The sequence below is a fragment of the Urocampus carinirostris genome, chromosome 20 (genome assembly GCF_059441175.1).
Source record: "Urocampus carinirostris isolate Australia breed hairy pipefish chromosome 20, RoL_Ucar_1.0, whole genome shotgun sequence".
Lineage (NCBI taxonomy): Eukaryota > Metazoa > Chordata > Actinopteri > Syngnathiformes > Syngnathidae > Urocampus > Urocampus carinirostris.
In genome coordinates, this window is record NC_142368.1 from 24,848,814 (window position 1) to 24,866,792 (window position 17,979).

Here is a 17,979-nt window from a genome sequence, read left to right on the forward strand (position 1 = left end):
TGAATATTTAATCAGTTAGTTCCTGTTCCATAGACAAGTCATAATAGTCCCAAGGAAACAAAATACTGTACTGTATTACAAAAAGTTGAAAGGATACAAAAAGTCCCCGACGTATATAAATAACACAGGAAAACGTTGCTCCGTAAATAGGGATTTACATGGCAACATGCGGGAAAGAAAATACATTACCAACGCCACAAAACATTGATCAACTTTAGGGCATAAGAGGTGATTCATTCATCAATCAGAATTCTCCTAACAGGTCACAAAAACTTAAAAAAAAAAATACACTTCTCATAACTAGCCACATGCGAAAATTCTCTGTACTGTACACTTTGTACATGTTTATATACAGTTTTTTACCGTCCGTTTGTAGATGTGTAAATTTATCAACGTACTACGTACACGGGACCTACCCCTGTCGCCATTACGACGGTTGTGCGCTACAGAGACGCATGTCAGAATGCGACTCTTTTGAAGCCCTTTGCATTGATGGTAAACAACGGTGGGGTTTGGCACACTTAGAAGCGAAAGAGGTCGATGAAATGTTGCGGCGAGATGGGCACAAGGCAACTGTCCGGGTCGTTTGCTGTGCACGGGTGGCCGCAGTCCTAACAAAACATTAGGTAAGGTTAGGGGTGGTTGTTTCATAAAAACAACCTGATTTTTGTAGAGTATTGTTGTATAACATGAGTTGTTTTTAAAAAGCTGAGCTAGACACATCAAAAATATATTTCAGAATGGATAAAGACAATTTTCAGATTTTGAAGATGTTTTCGTATTAGCATTTAAGAGAGCCATTTTTAAGTCGAAAGTGTTTTTTGGACAAAAAGACACAGCACGCCAAGTCTGCTGTTACTGCAAGTGTCCAGTAAATAGCACTGATTCACCATAAATAAACAAGGAAAATCAACATCGGCAATACAGACGCTCCCCTACTTACAACCATTCGACTTATGTAAAATGGTAGATACGAACATTTTTTTCGGGATGTCGAAAAATATCAGGACATTGCTGTAAGTTGGATTTTCTATTGTGTGCACCTTTTTCCCGGTAGAAGACAGTGCTGTAGTGCTCGTTTCCGCCGCGTGGCGTTGTGAGAGGTCACCCAGCATCCACCCCGGAGAAGAAATCCGGCTTGTACTTCGTGATTTGTGTGTATACACACTGCACTGTATCTCTAGCACGCTAAGAACTTTGACGTTTTTATTGTTTCATGTCGTGCATCCATTCGATTTGGTTGGTGTAAAGTGTAAAGAAGAGTGGCGCTGTGAGAGGTCACCCAGCATCCACCCCCAAAGAAGAAATCCGGCTTCTACTTCGTGATTTGTGTGGTTTAAAGTGTAAAGAAGAGGCGAGCCGTTTATTTTGAAATGTAAGTGGAATAAGAAAGCTTGATGCGGATGAGGAAATGGTTGGTTAGCTTTTTTTCCGTCCACATTTTAGCACGTAGGAGGAAGTTGTCTAACTCTTCCAAAAGTAAGTTAAACTTAAATTTATTTATCTGTATAGTCATGTCAAGTTTATTTTCATAGCCCTTAATCACAAGGAGTCTCACAGGGCTTTACAGACCACAGAATTTCAACACCTAATGTGTAGCTTTGTTTTTAAGTAATATGCATCAGCCTGCCTCGTAACGTTAAAGAACAAATTATTTTATTAAAGGTTTATTTTTCAGTTTCAAAACAATACAGGTTACTTATACAAGCCTTAAACATACTTATATAAACCTTAAACATACAAAATATAGCACTGAAGCAACTTAAGAACAAATTCAACTTACGAACAATCTCATTCGAAAGTAAGGCAGCGTCTGTAAAAAAATAATATTACTTGATTTCTTTCTTTATTTGTTTCGTAATTAGCTATTAAATGGCGCACCAAACTAGGTGAGGTTCTTAATATTGGTAGCACTAAAAAAGTAACAAGTTTTTGAAGTGGTAGATTAAAAAGATGACCTAATTTTTTTCTGTGGATTAAATTAATAACTCGTTTTGTTCGATAGAAAATAATTTTATTTTGTACATGAAAATGATAAAACTTTGGGGGGATTGTAGAACAAACTAACCAAATTTGTGAGGCTGGTTTGAACAAAATTTCACAATTTTTAAGGTTTATTTTACAACAAAATTTGGGTAGGTTGTGTTTGAAGAAAACACATTTTTTTCAGATGGTTTTGTATCATGAGTTGTTGAAAAGGGTGTTGAAAGAAAAACGTTTTTTGTCTTAAACGAAGTCAAAAAGTGCATTCGGGAGATTATTTTAAACAAAACAAAAAAAAAATCACATTTAGTTGGTTGTTGGAAAAAAAATCAACTATCCAGAGTTGCAGATATCTATGACAATGATCATAAGACTTAAGATAAAGAAAAAGGATCAAAGAAAAAATTTGAAAAAGTGTCATGTCGATTGAATGAAGTAATTGAGCAACTTTCTAATGAATTAACTTTACAACATTAAAAAGAGCTAATCCTTTGAAAAAAAACTAACCTATCTCACACTGTCATAAGTAATGAACAAACATCTAATTTCTGCCTCAGCCACAATCTGAGTAATTGTTGAAAATACAACTTGCCTTATTTCTATTATATTTAACTTAAATAAAATCATTTTAAAGTCAATAAAGAATAAAAAATAATTGAAAAAATGACAATAAAGATAATTCCAAATCAATGGTTAGGTGAACACTTCTAGTTCCCACACTGAAAAACCCTGATGTGCCGAGCTGACCTGAGCTCTACTGAGTGCATTTGACAATAGGACAAAGAAGAAGATGCTAAAGTGAAGGGGAAGAAGAGGAAAAGGCGGGAAGGGAGAGAGGGTACCTTAAACAATAAGGCCAGGTGGTGATCCTTAAGGGGTCAAGGAGGTGATTCAAGGAGGAAGCGGTAAAGAAAGCAGAGGTTAAAAGTCATACTGGCCAAGATTCTTGGTATACATCAAGCAAGTACGTCGGGAACACTTTTTCATTGGCAAAATAACAAAGCTGATGACTCAGATTCTGGACCACTTTCATTTTTCCACAAGTACAGTTTTTGATGTTACCTTCCAGAAGAGGATGCTACAATGCTTGCAGAAGTGCAAGGTGTCGCCATACTGCTCCTTCATTGGATAGCGCTTCTGCAGAGTGAAGTACATCAACTTCCAGTCCACGCTGTCGTTCTTGGGCATGACCAAATTTCGAGTCACGTGCTACAAGAATTCAAAATGTATTTGTACTGAAACGGGCAGAAAATAGAAAGGTAGTACAGAAGGCAGCAAGTTGAAAGTCACATATTGACAGGGTTGAGTAGGGTTACTTTAACTGGATTACTTTCAATTACTTTTGGATTACTCCAATACCAAATATGTTAATAAAAGACAAAAGAAACTAAATATGAATAAAATTAATACATTTTGTGCAGGCTTGGGGAGTAACGGAATACATGGAACGGCAAAAATGATGTTGGCAAGCTGTTTGGATTTATTTTTATTTTGTTTCTGTCACATTTTTTGTTAGTTTTGCCGGAGATCAGAGCCAGGAGAGAAAGCTTACCACGTGTTGTGAGTCATAATTTTATTCATATTTAGTTTCTTTTGTCTTTTATTAGCATATTTGGTATTGGAGTAATCCAAAAGTAATTGAAAGTAATCCAGTTAAAGTAACCCTACCCAACCCTGCATATTGAAGCAATACTGCTCTCGCTTGGTCAACAAACAATACTGCAGCTACTCTTCTCTTCATTTCTTTAAATGCTTTATTGAACGAAATGCTTTAACATTTCCATCAAAAAAATCACATCAAGTTGGTTAATAGTACAATCAATCAAAATGTTAGAAAATAAAAGGAAATAAATATGCCACGGGAAATGATATAAGTTACATTAAAAACTGATCACAAATGTTACTGGTTCTGATGGCCTTCTGGTTTTGGGAAAGCTGTATGAATACAATGAATTGTTTTACTTTACATTGGAAGGCAAGAAAATATTTTTCTACTAGTGAATTTGCCTTTGCAAATAAAGAATTTGGCTATGAAGATAAAAATATAGACAATAAAGGTTTGTTTTGGCTTCAACTTATACACTATAGTGTATCTCCAAGTATTATATTCCAAGTACAATATATTCCAAAATAGATTGAACCAATTTTAAATCTAAACAGCTATAAAATTATAGATTTTGGACCAAAAATATTGTACCAATGGGCAGAGCCAAAATAAATCTGTTTCAGTTTTAGGGTGAGTGGAACACAATGTACATTAACATCAAAATCTTTATTAAACCTTTTTGCAATATTTTAAACAAAACTTCTTGCACTTTATTTCTTGATAAATGATTGTGTAACAGCCAGACTTTTTTCATTCAATTAGTGTACAAGGATCCACCCACTAACCCAACCATACCAACTAAAATGGCCTATCCACCCACCTACTTCCTATCTATATACCAAAGCCATATTCCCTAGTAGGAGGTGGCTAAAGTCAAGAACACACTCACATTCACCAAACATTAATTCCACTTTGCTCTCCTCTACATACATATTTACTGTACATATTGTGCATAAATGTTTCACTGACATATGTAACTAACACATTTTCCTTTTTACAAGTCCTTTGCTTTGATAACAATTTTTGCATAAAAAATAGAAATATTGTATATTTCAATGAATTCAATACAGGAGTATAGATGATACAGTATAGGTCCTATTAAAAGTGGGGTGTGTAGCTTGAGAAGTCCTTAAAAAGTTCAAATCAAATATTTTCTCTATTAAGTACCGTAAATTCCGGACTATAAGCCGCTACTTTTTCCCCAAACTTTCAACCCTGCTGCTTATTCAGTGATGCGGCCAATTTATGTAATTTTTCTAACGGCCGCCGCGCGCTCGAGTACAAAAGGTAAGATTTAGACCGGTGGAATATATGCGCCGAGGAATACTGCATCTTCTTAGCTTGTGCACACATTAAATTAGCATAGACATATCCTCATCATGCAAATTGCATAAAAGAAAGGCACATGACGCAACTTTCAAGCCAAATGCAATCGGGCAGTCCGATAAAGAAGAAAACAGCCGCTGCACGTAAACCTTACTTTGCGAGCATGTTGTTAGCGTGTTTTTGAATAAGGGAGCGTGGGACGACGTCTGTATGACAAAGTCTCTTTCCCATACTGAAGGAAGACGACTTTGAAGACGTCGGTTATAAGGAGGAAGATAAGGATGGTTTACCATGGTTTCTGCATGTACGGTATGTTTTTTTTAACAGGCCCGTTTACTGTGTCACGAGCGTGTTGCTAGTAGCGTTTTGCTAACCTTCACAGGCACGGTTTGGGATGAAAGTTATAATATTATTATTAAAGCTTTGAAAACTCTCTCGGTGTACCGTCTTTCTTTGTAAATATGTGTAACCATGTGTAATATGTATTTGCAACTGTATATATTTGTAATGTATTTATTTTAGAAACTTATTCTGATGTTTCGCACAAGCAAATGAGAAAGAAGGGGCGGCTGACGGGAAGTGGAGTAAAGGTGAGACGTGTTTGTGGACGCGGCCAACAATAGTGGATATATATTTTTCCCACCCCCACCTTTGGAAATATACACTTTTTTCAAACTTTAAGTACCAGTATCATTTTCCGTACATTTTGCCGGCTGTGATTTTTGGACTGTGTCGGGTATGGGCTAATGTTGTGTTTGTGTTGCATTTTTTCAATGTGGGCGCATGCCGCTGATATACAGGTGCGGCTTGTGTAAGTACAAATGTGGTGGGTGCGGCTTATAATCAGGTGCGCTATATAGTCCGGAATTTACGGTATGTGTTTAAAATGCCCAACTGAGTCCAAAGAGCCTTTGTATATATATTATATACAGGGTTGGGAGGGTTACTTTAAAAATCTATACAGATAGTCACTAGTTACCTGTTGAAAAATGTAGTAAGTAACGTAATCCAAGTACTATAATATTACAGTAATGTAACTTGATTACTTTCAATTACTTTTGGATTACTCCAATACCAAATATGCTAATAAAAGACAAAAGAAACTAAATATAAATAAAATTACTAAATTTTGTGTAAGACAAATCAACAGTGTAACCTTGTAAAAGAAATAGAGGAAACCAAGGTCAGGTAGTTGCTTGTAGTCCTACAAAGAAAATGCTCAAATCTTAACCACATAGTATAGTCTATTAAGCAAAAAAAAAAACTTTCTCTTTCACATTGCAGCCAAACTACGCTCTGTTTTAGTTCACATTATGAATTAAGAGCACATTAAGAGCCCAATATTGTTTTAAACACACAAAGTATTCACTTTCTAAATTTTCAACAAAAATTCCAAGCAGGTGAAAGATATTGAACACCATAATGTAAATTCAGGCAGGTGCTTTTGAGTTTAAATTAAAAGCATAGGCTTACAGCACAATATACAGAATAGAAATAAAGTCTGCTCCTTGTACAGTGAACACAAAAATATTACTTTAGTCTTTCATATAGCACTCACACCATTAAGTAAATACAGCACGTAGGTAGATGAAATATTAATCTAAGTATGGGTTTAAAGCAAAATTCCAAATGGAAATATTCTGTTAATAAAACACTAAGTGTTCTTTTTAAGTTTACTATATAGATTAAGGGCACCCACAAAACACAAATCTAAACAGAAATAAAGTATACTTCTTATGTAGTGAACACCAAATTCTCATACTTAAGTCATTCGCACCATGTTTAACAAATCAGGTGTGCTTTCTGAATTTTCAAAAATGAAATAAAAGGACAATCAAAACGAATGTAAGGTACTACACTTTAAGAACATAAAGCAAGGTGTGGTGTCGTGTAATACACTCCCCTTCCTGCGGTGTCACTGTATACTTATGCGCAGCCTTGTACTTGTGCTAGAGAACTACCGAAGAAGAAGTTGAGTAAACACTCTATGACTGTACCGTCCGTGCCTGTCTCTGAATCCGACTGCAACCCGACTACATACACAACATATTGGCGACGAGGATGGCTTGGATCGGAATTTCACAACCCCCTGCTTTGCTTGAAACCCCGGGTGAGCCTACGATGTTGTACTCCACGTGGATTCAGATGTTCGAAAATTACCTGCTAGCATTGACTGCTAACGAAATGCCGGACAAACGAAAGCGCGCACTACTGCTGCACTGTTTAGGCACAGAAGGGCAGAGAATTTTTCTTTCCCTTCCTGACACTGGCACTTCTTACAAATCCGCCTGTGATGCGCTAGAAATTTTCTTTGTACCGAAGATTAATGTCGTTGCTCAGCGTACCAAGTTCCGTCAGCGTGCTCAGAGACCGGGCGAGACCACTGCTCAGTTCATTGCCGCATTGAGGGAATTAATTGCTAACTGTGACTTTGGCACGTTTGCTGATGATATGATCAGGGATCAATTCATTGAGAAGATGTCCTCTTCGAGAATCAGAGAGCGCTTGCTGCTGGAAACGGACTTAAAGCTTGACAAAGCGATCGCTATTGCTACACAAGTCGAATCTGCTATTTCAGAAGCTAATGCTATTACTCATGTGCACGTGTCCGACACTCCTGTGAAGTTTGTGCAACAAAGAGATAAAAGGAATCAGAGCAGTACACATACACAGCGCTCGAGAGATAAAAGGAATCAACACAAAACCTGCTACCGTTGTGGATCCAACTCTCATCTAGCAAATGACCCCAAATGCCCTGCTAAAAATGCAAAATGCAACCAATGTGGAAAAATTGGACATTTTAGTAAAGTGTGCCGCAGCGCAATTCCTACTCGATCAGTAAGAGAAGTTACTGTCCCAGAACTTACTGTGTGTCATGTAGCCCCTACAGCTGCAGTCCCAAAGCGCCTTACGTGTACAGTTGCTCTCCATGCGAATGATGAACAGTCAATTACTACTGACCTGCTTGTGGACACTGGTTCAGCAGTTTCAATTCTGCCAGAGAGAATTTACAGACAGTCATTCATGCACTTGCCTCTCTCAAAGCCTGCTGTGCGTCTGGTGACCTACATGAAGAAGCCAATTCCAGTGTTGGGCTGTCTTCAACTTACTGCTACATACTGCAACCAGAGTGCACATACTGACTTCTACATAGTTCCTGACGGTACTCCACTACTGGGAATGGACCTGTTCACTGCACTTCGCCTCCACATACAAGATGGGCAGATTGCAACACCTGCCGCATCGGAGATGAGTTACACTGTCAACACTACAAATGCTCTAGGCGTTGCTACAGGTTTTATACACAAAGTTAAAGTGCGTGCAGACGTCCCTCCAGTCCAGCAAAAGCTACGCAGACTCCCATATGCCGTGCGTGACAAGGTGTCGGAGGAGCTGGAAAAACTGGAAAATGATGGCATCATCGAGAGAGTCGACGCGTCTGCCTGGGTGTCGCCTCTGGTGGTCGTGAGCAAGAAAACAGGTGGCCTTCGTGTGTGTGTGGACTTACGTGAACCAAACAAGGCTGTGGTGATCGACAGTCATCCGCTGCCACACATTGAGGAAGTGTTCACTGAGCTCCATGGCGCTACAATGTTTTCCACGATTGACCTACAAAATGCATACCACCAAGTGCAGCTACATCCAAGCAGCAGAGATCTTACAGCGTTTATAACACAAGATGGACTGTTTCGTTTCACACGAGTGCCTTTCGGCCTGGCATCAGCACCCAGTGCCTTTCAACGCATGATGTCTCAGATCCTGGCTGGTCAAAAGGGTGTACAGTGCTATTTGGACGACATCATTGTTAGTGGGGAGACGCCTGAAATACATGACGCCAGATTGAACGATGTCCTCAAACGTTTACAGGAGAGTGGGCTGAAGCTCAATGCTGCAAAATGCCACTTCAGGAAAACAGAGTTGTCCTTCCTTGGGCATCTCATCTCTGCCTCTGGTATACATCCAGATCCTGGCCATGTACGGGCTGTGGTTGAAGCTCCACCTCCACACGACGCTCAATCTCTGCGATCTTTCCTAGGCCTGACTGCGTGGTACTCAAAGTTCATCCCCAACTACGCCATGCTTGTGGAACCCCTCCGTGCTCTACTCAGACAGTCTGCTACATTTCACTGGTCTGAAGAGGTGCAAGCAAACTTTTCCAAAGTGAAGGAGATCATCGCTACTAGCTCTGCACTCGCCTTGTTCGACCCTTCCCTGCCAACTGTCGTGACAACAGATGCATCAGACTATGGCATCGGTGCTGCGTTGACACAAATGAAAGGTGACATAGAGCAGACCATTGCATTTGCTTCCAGGACGCTGACTGCATGCGAGCGAAATTACTCAACAGTCGAAAAAGAGGCTTTGGCATGCGTCTGGGCGACTGAAAAGTGGCGTACTTACCTCTGGGGCCATCACTTCACTTTACGGACTGATCATAGCCCTTTGACCACTCTACTCACATCCAAAGGCCTTGGACGTGCAGGTATGAGGGTAGCTCGCTGGTCTGCCCGACTGCTGTGTTTTAACTACACAATCGAATACAAACCGGGACATGAGAATGTTACTGCAGATTGCTTGTCACGTTTGCCTCTACCCATCACAGACGACCACGAGGAGATGGAGTTGGAGATGGTGGCTGCTGTGTCTCCTGATTTTGCTGCAGTCACTGCTGATGAGCTCTCCAGTGCATGTGAGGAATGTCCAGTGCTACAGAAGGTGCGACAGTACATGCAGAAGGGATGGCCTCGTACTGCAAAAGGCCTTGACCCCCTCATCGTGCCATACTTCCGTGTGCAAAATGAGCTTGCCTTGCAGAACAGTGTCATTGTGCGTGGCACTCATCGTGTTGTGATACCACAACAGCTACAGGGAAAAATGATCCAACTTGCTCATGCTACACACCAAGGGATAGTTCGCACAAAACAAAGACTGAGAGACTTGTACTGGTGGCCTGGAATGGATTCTCACGTTGAGCTCGCCATCAAATCATGCAGCACCTGCTTGCAGCATGACAAAACCGCAACCACGCGTACTGCACCATTACAGCCTGTGCCTACCCCAACTGCTGCCTGGGAAAAAGTTGCTGTGGACATTGTTGGTCCTATTCACTCTGCGCCTGCTGATTGCCGCTTCGCCATCACCCTCATTGACTATTACAGCCGATGGCCTGAGATTGCCTTCTGCTCAAATGTTACTTCTGCCTCTGTTATGACTTTTCTTTCCATTGTGTTTAGCAGAGAAGGTAATCCACAGGAAATTGTTACTGACAATGGCCCTCAGTTCGTGTCGACCGAGTTTGAAGCATTCCTTAGTGACAGGAACATCACACACCGTCGCAGCTCTGTGTACTACCCCCAAGCCAACGGTGAAATTGAGCGTTTCAACAGAGTCTTCAAGGACTGTCTACAAACAGCCAACATCGAAGGTAAACCACTGAAAGCCTTCTTCACTGAGTTTTTACAGACTTACAGAGCCACACCACATGCTGTGACTTCAGTATCCCCCGCTGAACTGTTGCATGGTAGACCACTGAATACAAAGCTTCACATCACAGGTCTTCACTCCATGCGTCCCACTGCTGACAAAGGCAACATGCTACAAAACATACAAAACAAACAACGGAAGTCCAAACGATACACCGACATACGTCGCGGTGCAAAATCACCCAGCTTCCAGATTGGCTCTGCGGTTCGCATCCGCAAACCTGGAATCATTGCGAAAGGACACTCAAGGTTCACCAAGCCACTGACAGTGGTAGCTCAAAAGGGTCCAGCCACTTATCTGCTGTCTGATGGAAAGGTGTGGAATGCTTTCCACCTTGCCCATTCTTCCACCTGTGCTGCTGTTTCAGCGCCACAGCCTCCTGATAATGATGCTTGCCTCCTGCCAAGCGACCAAGTTGCTGAGCCACCCGAAACTGAAACTGTGCCCTCAACACATCCCTCTCCTAGTGCACCGAGAATACGACATGCTCCTGCATGGCTTCAAGATTATGTGACTTAAAAAAAAAAAAAAAAATACAGAAAAGATGTGATGATGTAAAAAAAAAAAAAAAAAAAAAAAAAAGACATGATGAATGTTCATTGTTAAAAAAATTGTCATGTTTGTTTATGATGTGATCTTCATACAGTCTGCTTAAGTTTACAAGGTTTACACACTTTTGCTTACCGATATTGACAGTATAGTTCCTTACGTTATTGCTTACCTCTGATAAATATTTACCTCTAATCTGGTAATGAATATTGAAATGTATGTTTTCTACAAGCTCATACTTACCGAAGAGTTATTGCGTATTTTAGATTAATGCTACTGTTGTGTCCTATGCTAACAAAAAGGGAATATGTGGTGTCGTGTAATACACTCCCCTTCCTGCGGTGTCACTGTATACTTATGCGCAGCCTTGTACTTGTGCTAGAGAACTACCGAAGAAGAAGTTGAGTAAACACTCTATGACTGTACCGTCCGTGCCTGTCTCTGAATCCGACTGCAACCCGACTACATACACAACACAAGGCAAAAAGAACATTTGCTGCTTATACATTTGCAGAAATAGTGTGTAGGAGGTAGGAACCATTTGTAAAATCCTGAGACTGGAAATGTGCAGCCCAACTGTAGTCTTATATTCAATCAAAACTGCGCTTTGGGCAAAACTTTCAGTTAAAACGAAGGAGGAGGACTTGCTCCATGTGGTCATCAGACATTCTACTACGAGATGATGTAAGTACATTTCCACCATAACTGAAAAGGCGTTCAACTGGAGCACTGGAAGGCAGCGTAGTATTGTACTTCATGAAGAGCTACTTAACCAAAGGAAATGCATTCAGGGAGTCCATGGTCTTAACGGTATCATCAAGGAACCTCCGAACCTCTTCCTCTGCTGTGCTCCTGTCAGTCCTGTTTTTCTTCCCAAACACAAAAAAATCTTCATCTGATCCATCAGTGTCAGAGGTGGTGTTTGTTGCAGCCGCATATTTCCCATTTTCCAAAGAGCTTGCCTCCTGAACCATTGTTTTGCACATATCCTCTTTCTTCTCAACAGGAAGCCAACACATGCGGAATTTTGGCATGGTAGTTGTAGCCATTTTTGCATCATGGCTGCTTAGCATGGCACCAAAGCGATGATCAATTGCATCAATGACTGCAGTAATTGTGTGCTGTGTACATCACTTGTGGCTCCTTCTCAGAGAGCTTAGATTTGAGGCTTAAGATTGTTGGCATGAAGAACCCCAGATAGCACCTTTTCTCCCCCTGTAGAAGATCAATGGATTGAGCAAGTGGCTGTAAGACAGCTACATATTCCCTGAGAAAAGTCATCTCATGAGGGTTCAGCCTGGTCACACCGAGTCTTGAGCATATGTCTCCCAGCTGATCTTCTGTAAGTTCAGTCAGTTTGGCAATGGACATATATTCAGAGCTCCACCTTGTGACACATGGAACCGTAACTCTCATACTGGCAACATCCTGCACGACTTCTGCAGCTGCTGATGATCGATGTGCTTTGTTCCAGATAGAAGCACACTTTCCCATTGCACTTCGATACACTTTCCGGGACGGCCCTTTTGATGCTACTTTATCCACCTCATTGATGGCAATCATGTTAAGTGTGTGTGCTGCACACTGTTGATGAGGAGGGAGGAAGAAGTGAAGTTCCTCATCTATCTCCACCTCCAGAGCTGTGTCCATATCCAAGAACCTAATTCCATCATCCAAATCATCCGGTGCTGCCCCCTCACTTGTTTCAAATTCTCAGAAAGCGTTATAAAGTTACTACCATTGTCTGTAACTGGGGCCCTTACTTTGTGCTGCACTTATAGTCTGCATGTATTTCACTGATTTTTGCTGCAAGGACATCAAAAGTATGCCGTCCCTTCACTGGTGCACAGGCCAGTGCTGCTGATCTCCTTTCAAGAGTATCCTCAATCTAGTGGCATGTCATACCAAAAAAAGCTTCTGTTGTGTGCAGTCCACAAGTCTGCTGTTGTGCACACATATGACACTTTCTTAAGTGTTGCAGTCAAGTATTCTTTCATGACAGCAAATTCCCTCTCTATACGCTGCACTAGTGTCTTTCTGCACATGACTGTTTTGCCACAGCTGATTCCCTCTATGAGCTTTTTGAATGAAGGCTGCACAACCAAGGAGAAAGGTTGAACGTCATCAATCACAAAGTCAAATATCAGTCTACTGACAGCACTCTGGGATGTGTTGTTTCCAAGTTCAAGTTTTACTTGTTTGAAGGGAGGATGCCAGACCTCTTGGCCATCTTCAGATTGACTAGGCTGTCCATTCATCTCAGATCGACTGGTGTCCTCCTTAGTCTGATGCAACTGTCTTGGATGCCTCCTCTGCAACAACACAGATAAAAAAAATTAAACAATTGTAATATACATTTTATATACGTATATATATGCACATTGCATATACATATATATAATGCTTAATCTATTCAGTAACTCATAACACTGGCAATAATAATACCTCAAATATCACAAAGCTTTGTATTGTTAGTCACAATGGTAGTAGGTGAAAGAATTCCCAAGGAAAAGAGGTACTACTGACATATCCCAAAGTTATCTACTGGTCATTCCCCTAATGCTCAGTATATTAATTTAGTGATCATGGTAACTGGGAAATTATTTTAATCATTTACTTTTTTGTCAACATATAATAAAAAAAATAGAAAGATAGAGAGATAGATAGAACGATGAACATGAATTAGCCCCCCCCCCCAAAAAAAAAAAAAAAAAATTCCATCTAATCGGCAATTATTTCACATAACATTTTCTCTCATCTTTTTGATGCATAACAATTTTAAGGCATCACTAGACTTAAGACTGGACTGAGGCATAGATAATGACAATGCAAGTTTGTCACACTTATTTATAATAAAGAAAAGCATAAATAGTGCTTTAAACTATACAATAAGATCAGATGATGTTGACTTAATCTTTGATTAACCACCTGAATGAACTGATGCATTTGGCTTAGGCTTATTGTGCACTTTACCTCAGGCTTGTAAACCACTACTGGTAAAGCAAAAAGGACAAACATTAACATTATGCCACCGTTATTGCACTACTTCACACCAATAGTCAACTGACAGAAAATTCCCCTTGGGTCTGACAGCTCATCACCACTGTGGGTTTCCCATCCTTATTACGTTTGCTACGTAATACGAAAGTCACTATCTATACAGCAAATGATGATCCGGTTGTCTTGATACAGAGAATAACGTTTGCTAACTTAGAATCACTTCATAAACACTGAAACGCTGAAAACGAGTGAGTCACGCAGCTGCTTGTTCAAACCTCACATTGTGTTTGCTGTTAAAAACGTCATATTGAAATATAATATTGTGAATGTGCTTAATTGCTGTTGAGATTGTCATGTTTGTTTTCTGTTATTAGTGTCAATAAATTTGTTCAAACCAAAAAAAGATGCTTTGCTTTGCTTTGCTTGGCTTCTCTCTCTCTCTCTCTCTCTCGAACATATCGAGATGACCGTTCATAACTTGTACATATTTGACCGAAATGGGAATGAGTGGAAGCAGCAAACTGGCATCTCAAAGGATGAGGAGTACAAGCTGATGTATGGCATGCTGTTCTCCATACGCTCCTTCGTAAGTAAAATGTCTCATTTGGACTTAAAGGAGGGTTTTCAGTCTTTTCAGACTGGCCGTTAACGCCTCCACTACTACGAGACGCACAGTAGACTAAAGTTTGTCATGAACACTGATTTGTCCGTGAGCAATGCCCGGGACACGCTGGAACAGATCTACAGCAATTTCTATGTGGAGAACATCGTCAAGAACCCTACGTGCGTGTTGGACAACCCGTTGAAAAGCGACCTCTTCAGCACACGATTGGACGCTTTAGTTAGAGCGCTTCCATATTACAGCCCACGCACAAACTGATTAGTTTCTTTTTTTGTCCCGATACAAGTAGCTACACGTCTGATTCAAGCAATAAAGTGGCTTGACAGTAATAATAAAAAAACCCAACATCTTTTCGTTTAGTTATTGTTAACAAATTTAACACTACCACGTAGAGTACTAACCTGCTCATCAAGCTCACCATTCATGCACATTCATTCACCATTGACGCAGCAATTTGGGTAATTAAGTGTCTTGCTCAAGGACACATAGACATGTGGGAATATGGGACAGACTTGAATTACCAGCAAACCAGAGCTATTGTTTGACAAAGCACTGAAAATATAGCTGGAGAATATTTTCCAGAGGTAGTAGTTGTAGCAGTATCAGCAGGTACACTAGCTAACTCAAGTTAACTTAAGCTAATAATAGCGGTCTTACCTGTAAAAGTTTCTTCAAATAAGAAGTGGAGTCCTTGGACGATGACAGCAGTTTCACAGCTGGAAGGCATAACTTGCACTGCACGGTGTTGTTGCCCTTTTCAGCTCGATGAACAAAATAATGACGAAATTTCCACCTAGTAAAGGCATTCTTTTGATTGGAGGCCATGCCAGCAACTGCAAAGATTCTCTCCGTGCCTTGAGTCTCTTAAAGTGTTGTAGTGGTGCGCGCACGTCGTGTGTGACCCCCATCTCTCTCGATCTCTCCAGTGTCAGTGACAGCATAATGAAATGATGATAAGCACAATTCGTGTATCCGGCGCATTATGTATATATAAATATACTTATATATATAAATAAAATTGTAATCCTAAAATAATCCTTATTTTTACTAAATGTACCTGTAATTTGATTACGTCTTTTTTCTGTAACTGTAGCCGAATACAATTACGGTACATTTTTTTGAATCCAGTTTGAATCCAAGTTCTTTATTTTCTGTAATGCAATTAAAAAAACAAAAATGTCATACATTCTGGATTCATTACACATCAACTGAACTATTTCAAGCCTTTTATTATTTTAATATTGCTGAATTTGGCTTACAGCTGAAAAAAACTCAAAAATCCTATCTCAAAATATAAGAATACTTCCTCAGACCAAGTAAAAAAAATAATTTTATAACAGCAAAACTAAATCAAACATTTGAAAATGTCCATTGATGCACTCAGTACTTGGTTGGGAATCCTTTTGCACGGATTACTGCATCAATCCGGCGTGGCATGGAGGCAATCAGCCTGTGGCATTGCTGAGGTGTTATTGATGCCCAGGATGCTTCGATAGCGGCCTTCAGCTCATTTGCATTTGTAGGTCTGGTGTCTTTCATCTTCTTCTTAACTATACCCCACAAATTCTCGATGGGGTTCAGGTCAGGGGAATTAGCAGACCAATCAAGGACAGTGATGCCATGGTCAGTGCACCAGTTACTGGTGGTTTTGGCACTGTGGGCAGGTGCCAGATCATGCTGGAAAATGAAATCCTCATCTCCATAGAGCTTTTCAGCAGATGGAAGCATGTAGTGCTCTAAAATCTCTTGGTACACAGTTGCATTTACTCTGGACTTGATGAAACACAGTGGACCAACACCAGCAGCTGACATGGCTCCCCAAACCATTGCTGACTGTGGGAACTTCACACTGGATTTCAAGCAACTTGGATTTTGCTCCTCTCCAGCCTTTCTCCAGACTCTGGCGCCTTGACTTCCAAATGAAATGCAAAACTTGCTTTCGTCTGAAAAGAGGACTTTGGACCACTCTGCAACTGTCCAGTGCTTCTTCTCCATAGCCCAAGTCAGACGCTTCTTCCGTTGTCTTGAGTTCAGAAGTAGCCCATTTCCCGGACACGTCTGTGAACTGTGGCTTTTGATACCTGGACTCCAGCTTCAGCCCACTGTCTTTGAAGCTCCCCCAAATTCTGGAAGCGGCTCTTCTTCACAATTTTGTTAAGGCTGCGGTCATCTCTCTTGGTTGTGCAGCGTTTCCGGCCACATTTTTCCCTTCCAACAGACTTTTTGTGGATATGCTTTGAAACTGCACTCTGTCAACAGCCTGCTCTTTGAGAAATTTCTTTTTGTGTCTTACCCTCCTGATGGAGGGTATCAATGATGGTCCTCTGGACAGCAGTCAGATCAGCAGTCTTCCCCATACTTGTGATTTAGTTTACTGAACCAAGCTGAGTGTTTTTAAGGCTCAGGAAACCCTCGCAAGGTGTTTCGAGTTAATTAGATGATTCAGGTGATTAGTTGAATAGCCTACTTGTATACTTTTTCATGATATTCTAATATTTTGAGATAGGATTTTTGAGTTTTCTTAAGCTGTAAGCCAAATTCAGCAATATTTAAATAATAAAAGGCTTGAAATAGTTCAGTTGATGTGTAATGAATCCAGAATGTATGACATTTGTTTTTTTAATTGCATTACAGAAAATAAAGAACTTTATCACAATATTTTAATTTTCTGAGACAGTCCAGTATATGTTTTTATTCACGACGCCTATCTGATTTTGTCTTACTTTTATCATCGATGTACCAGCAACAGTGCACATTAGACAGGAGAAATGGAGGTGGGTGAACGAAGGGAAGGGGAGCGAGTTAATTCGAGCGTTGTACATGCAACAAAAGGAGAGGCTGCAATGATGATTTTAGCCAGGAGACTAAGAAAGGAAAGCCTGACGGTAGAAGGGCGACATGTTTATCTAGACCAAGGGTGTCAAACTCGTTTTAACTCGGGGGCCACACGATAGAACAAACATTCTGTCGGGGGCCGGACGAGTAGATTAAAGAGAAAGAAAAAGAGAGATAAAGAAATAAGAGAAAGAGGGAGGGAAAAGAGAGAGGGCGGGACAAAGAAAGAAAAAGAGAGAGAGGGAGAGAGCGTGAGAAACAAAAGATAAAAAGTCGTGAAGGAGGGGGAAAAGAAAGGGAGAGGAAGAAAGAAATCCAAAGAGAAATAGAAAGACAGAAGGAGAGAAAAGAGAAAAGAAAGCACGAAGGGTAGGAAGAGGGAAAGAGAAAAGAGAAAAAAAGAAGTTAGAGCAAAAGAAGTTAAAAGACACAGCGAGAGAAAGAGACAAAGAGCAACAAAGGAAGAAAAAAAGAGAGACACGGAGAGTGAAAGAGACAGAGTGGGAGAAACAGGGTGAAAAAGAGAGAGAGAGAGAGAGAGAGAGAGAGAAATAAATTCAAGTACAGTGTCTTT

General features: G+C 40.4%; 2 protein-coding genes and 1 pseudogene across 7 annotated transcripts in view; 2 read left to right on the forward strand and 1 right to left on the reverse strand.

The window, feature by feature from the left end:
• Positions 1-139: 139 nt before the first annotated feature.
• fbxo25 (F-box protein 25) overlaps positions 140-17,979 on the reverse strand; it is a 48,474-nt gene continuing 30,634 nt past the window's right edge. For 3 of the 6 annotated variants that reach the window (XM_088324558.1, XM_088324557.1, XM_088324553.1), the window contains 3 exons: positions 3,046-3,192; positions 2,826-2,852; positions 140-611 (listed from right to left, as the gene is read on the reverse strand). In XM_088324558.1, the coding sequence (XP_088180684.1) occupies positions 522-611; positions 2,826-2,852; positions 3,046-3,192 (264 nt within the window). In that variant the 3' untranslated portion in view covers positions 140-521. The remainder of the gene's footprint in view (positions 612-2,825; positions 2,853-3,045; positions 3,193-17,979) is intronic. The other 3 variants (XM_088324555.1, XM_088324556.1, XM_088324554.1) reach the window with 1 other exon arrangement.
• Positions 7,394-11,219, forward strand: LOC148346697 (retrovirus-related Pol polyprotein from transposon 17.6). Its single transcript, XM_088325638.1, has 4 exons — positions 7,394-7,534; positions 8,309-9,398; positions 9,519-9,944; positions 11,215-11,219. The coding sequence occupies exons 1-4, from the start codon at positions 7,394-7,396 to the stop codon at positions 11,217-11,219; spliced, it is 1,662 nt and encodes a 553-aa protein (XP_088181764.1).
• Positions 14,344-15,001, forward strand: LOC148346698 (trafficking protein particle complex subunit 1 pseudogene; annotated as a pseudogene).

Coding starts and splice junctions, on each gene's coding strand:
- LOC148346697 (XM_088325638.1), top strand. CDS start 7,394: ATGTCCTCTTCGAGAATCAGAGAGCGCTTGCTGCTGGAAACGGACTTA. Junction 7,535..8,308: donor TGCACGTGTCCGACACTCCT/GTGAAGTTTGTG, acceptor GTGTCGGAGGAG/CTGGAAAAACTGGAAAATGA. Junction 9,399..9,518: donor CAAAGGCCTTGGACGTGCAG/GTATGAGGGTAG, acceptor TACCCATCACAG/ACGACCACGAGGAGATGGAG.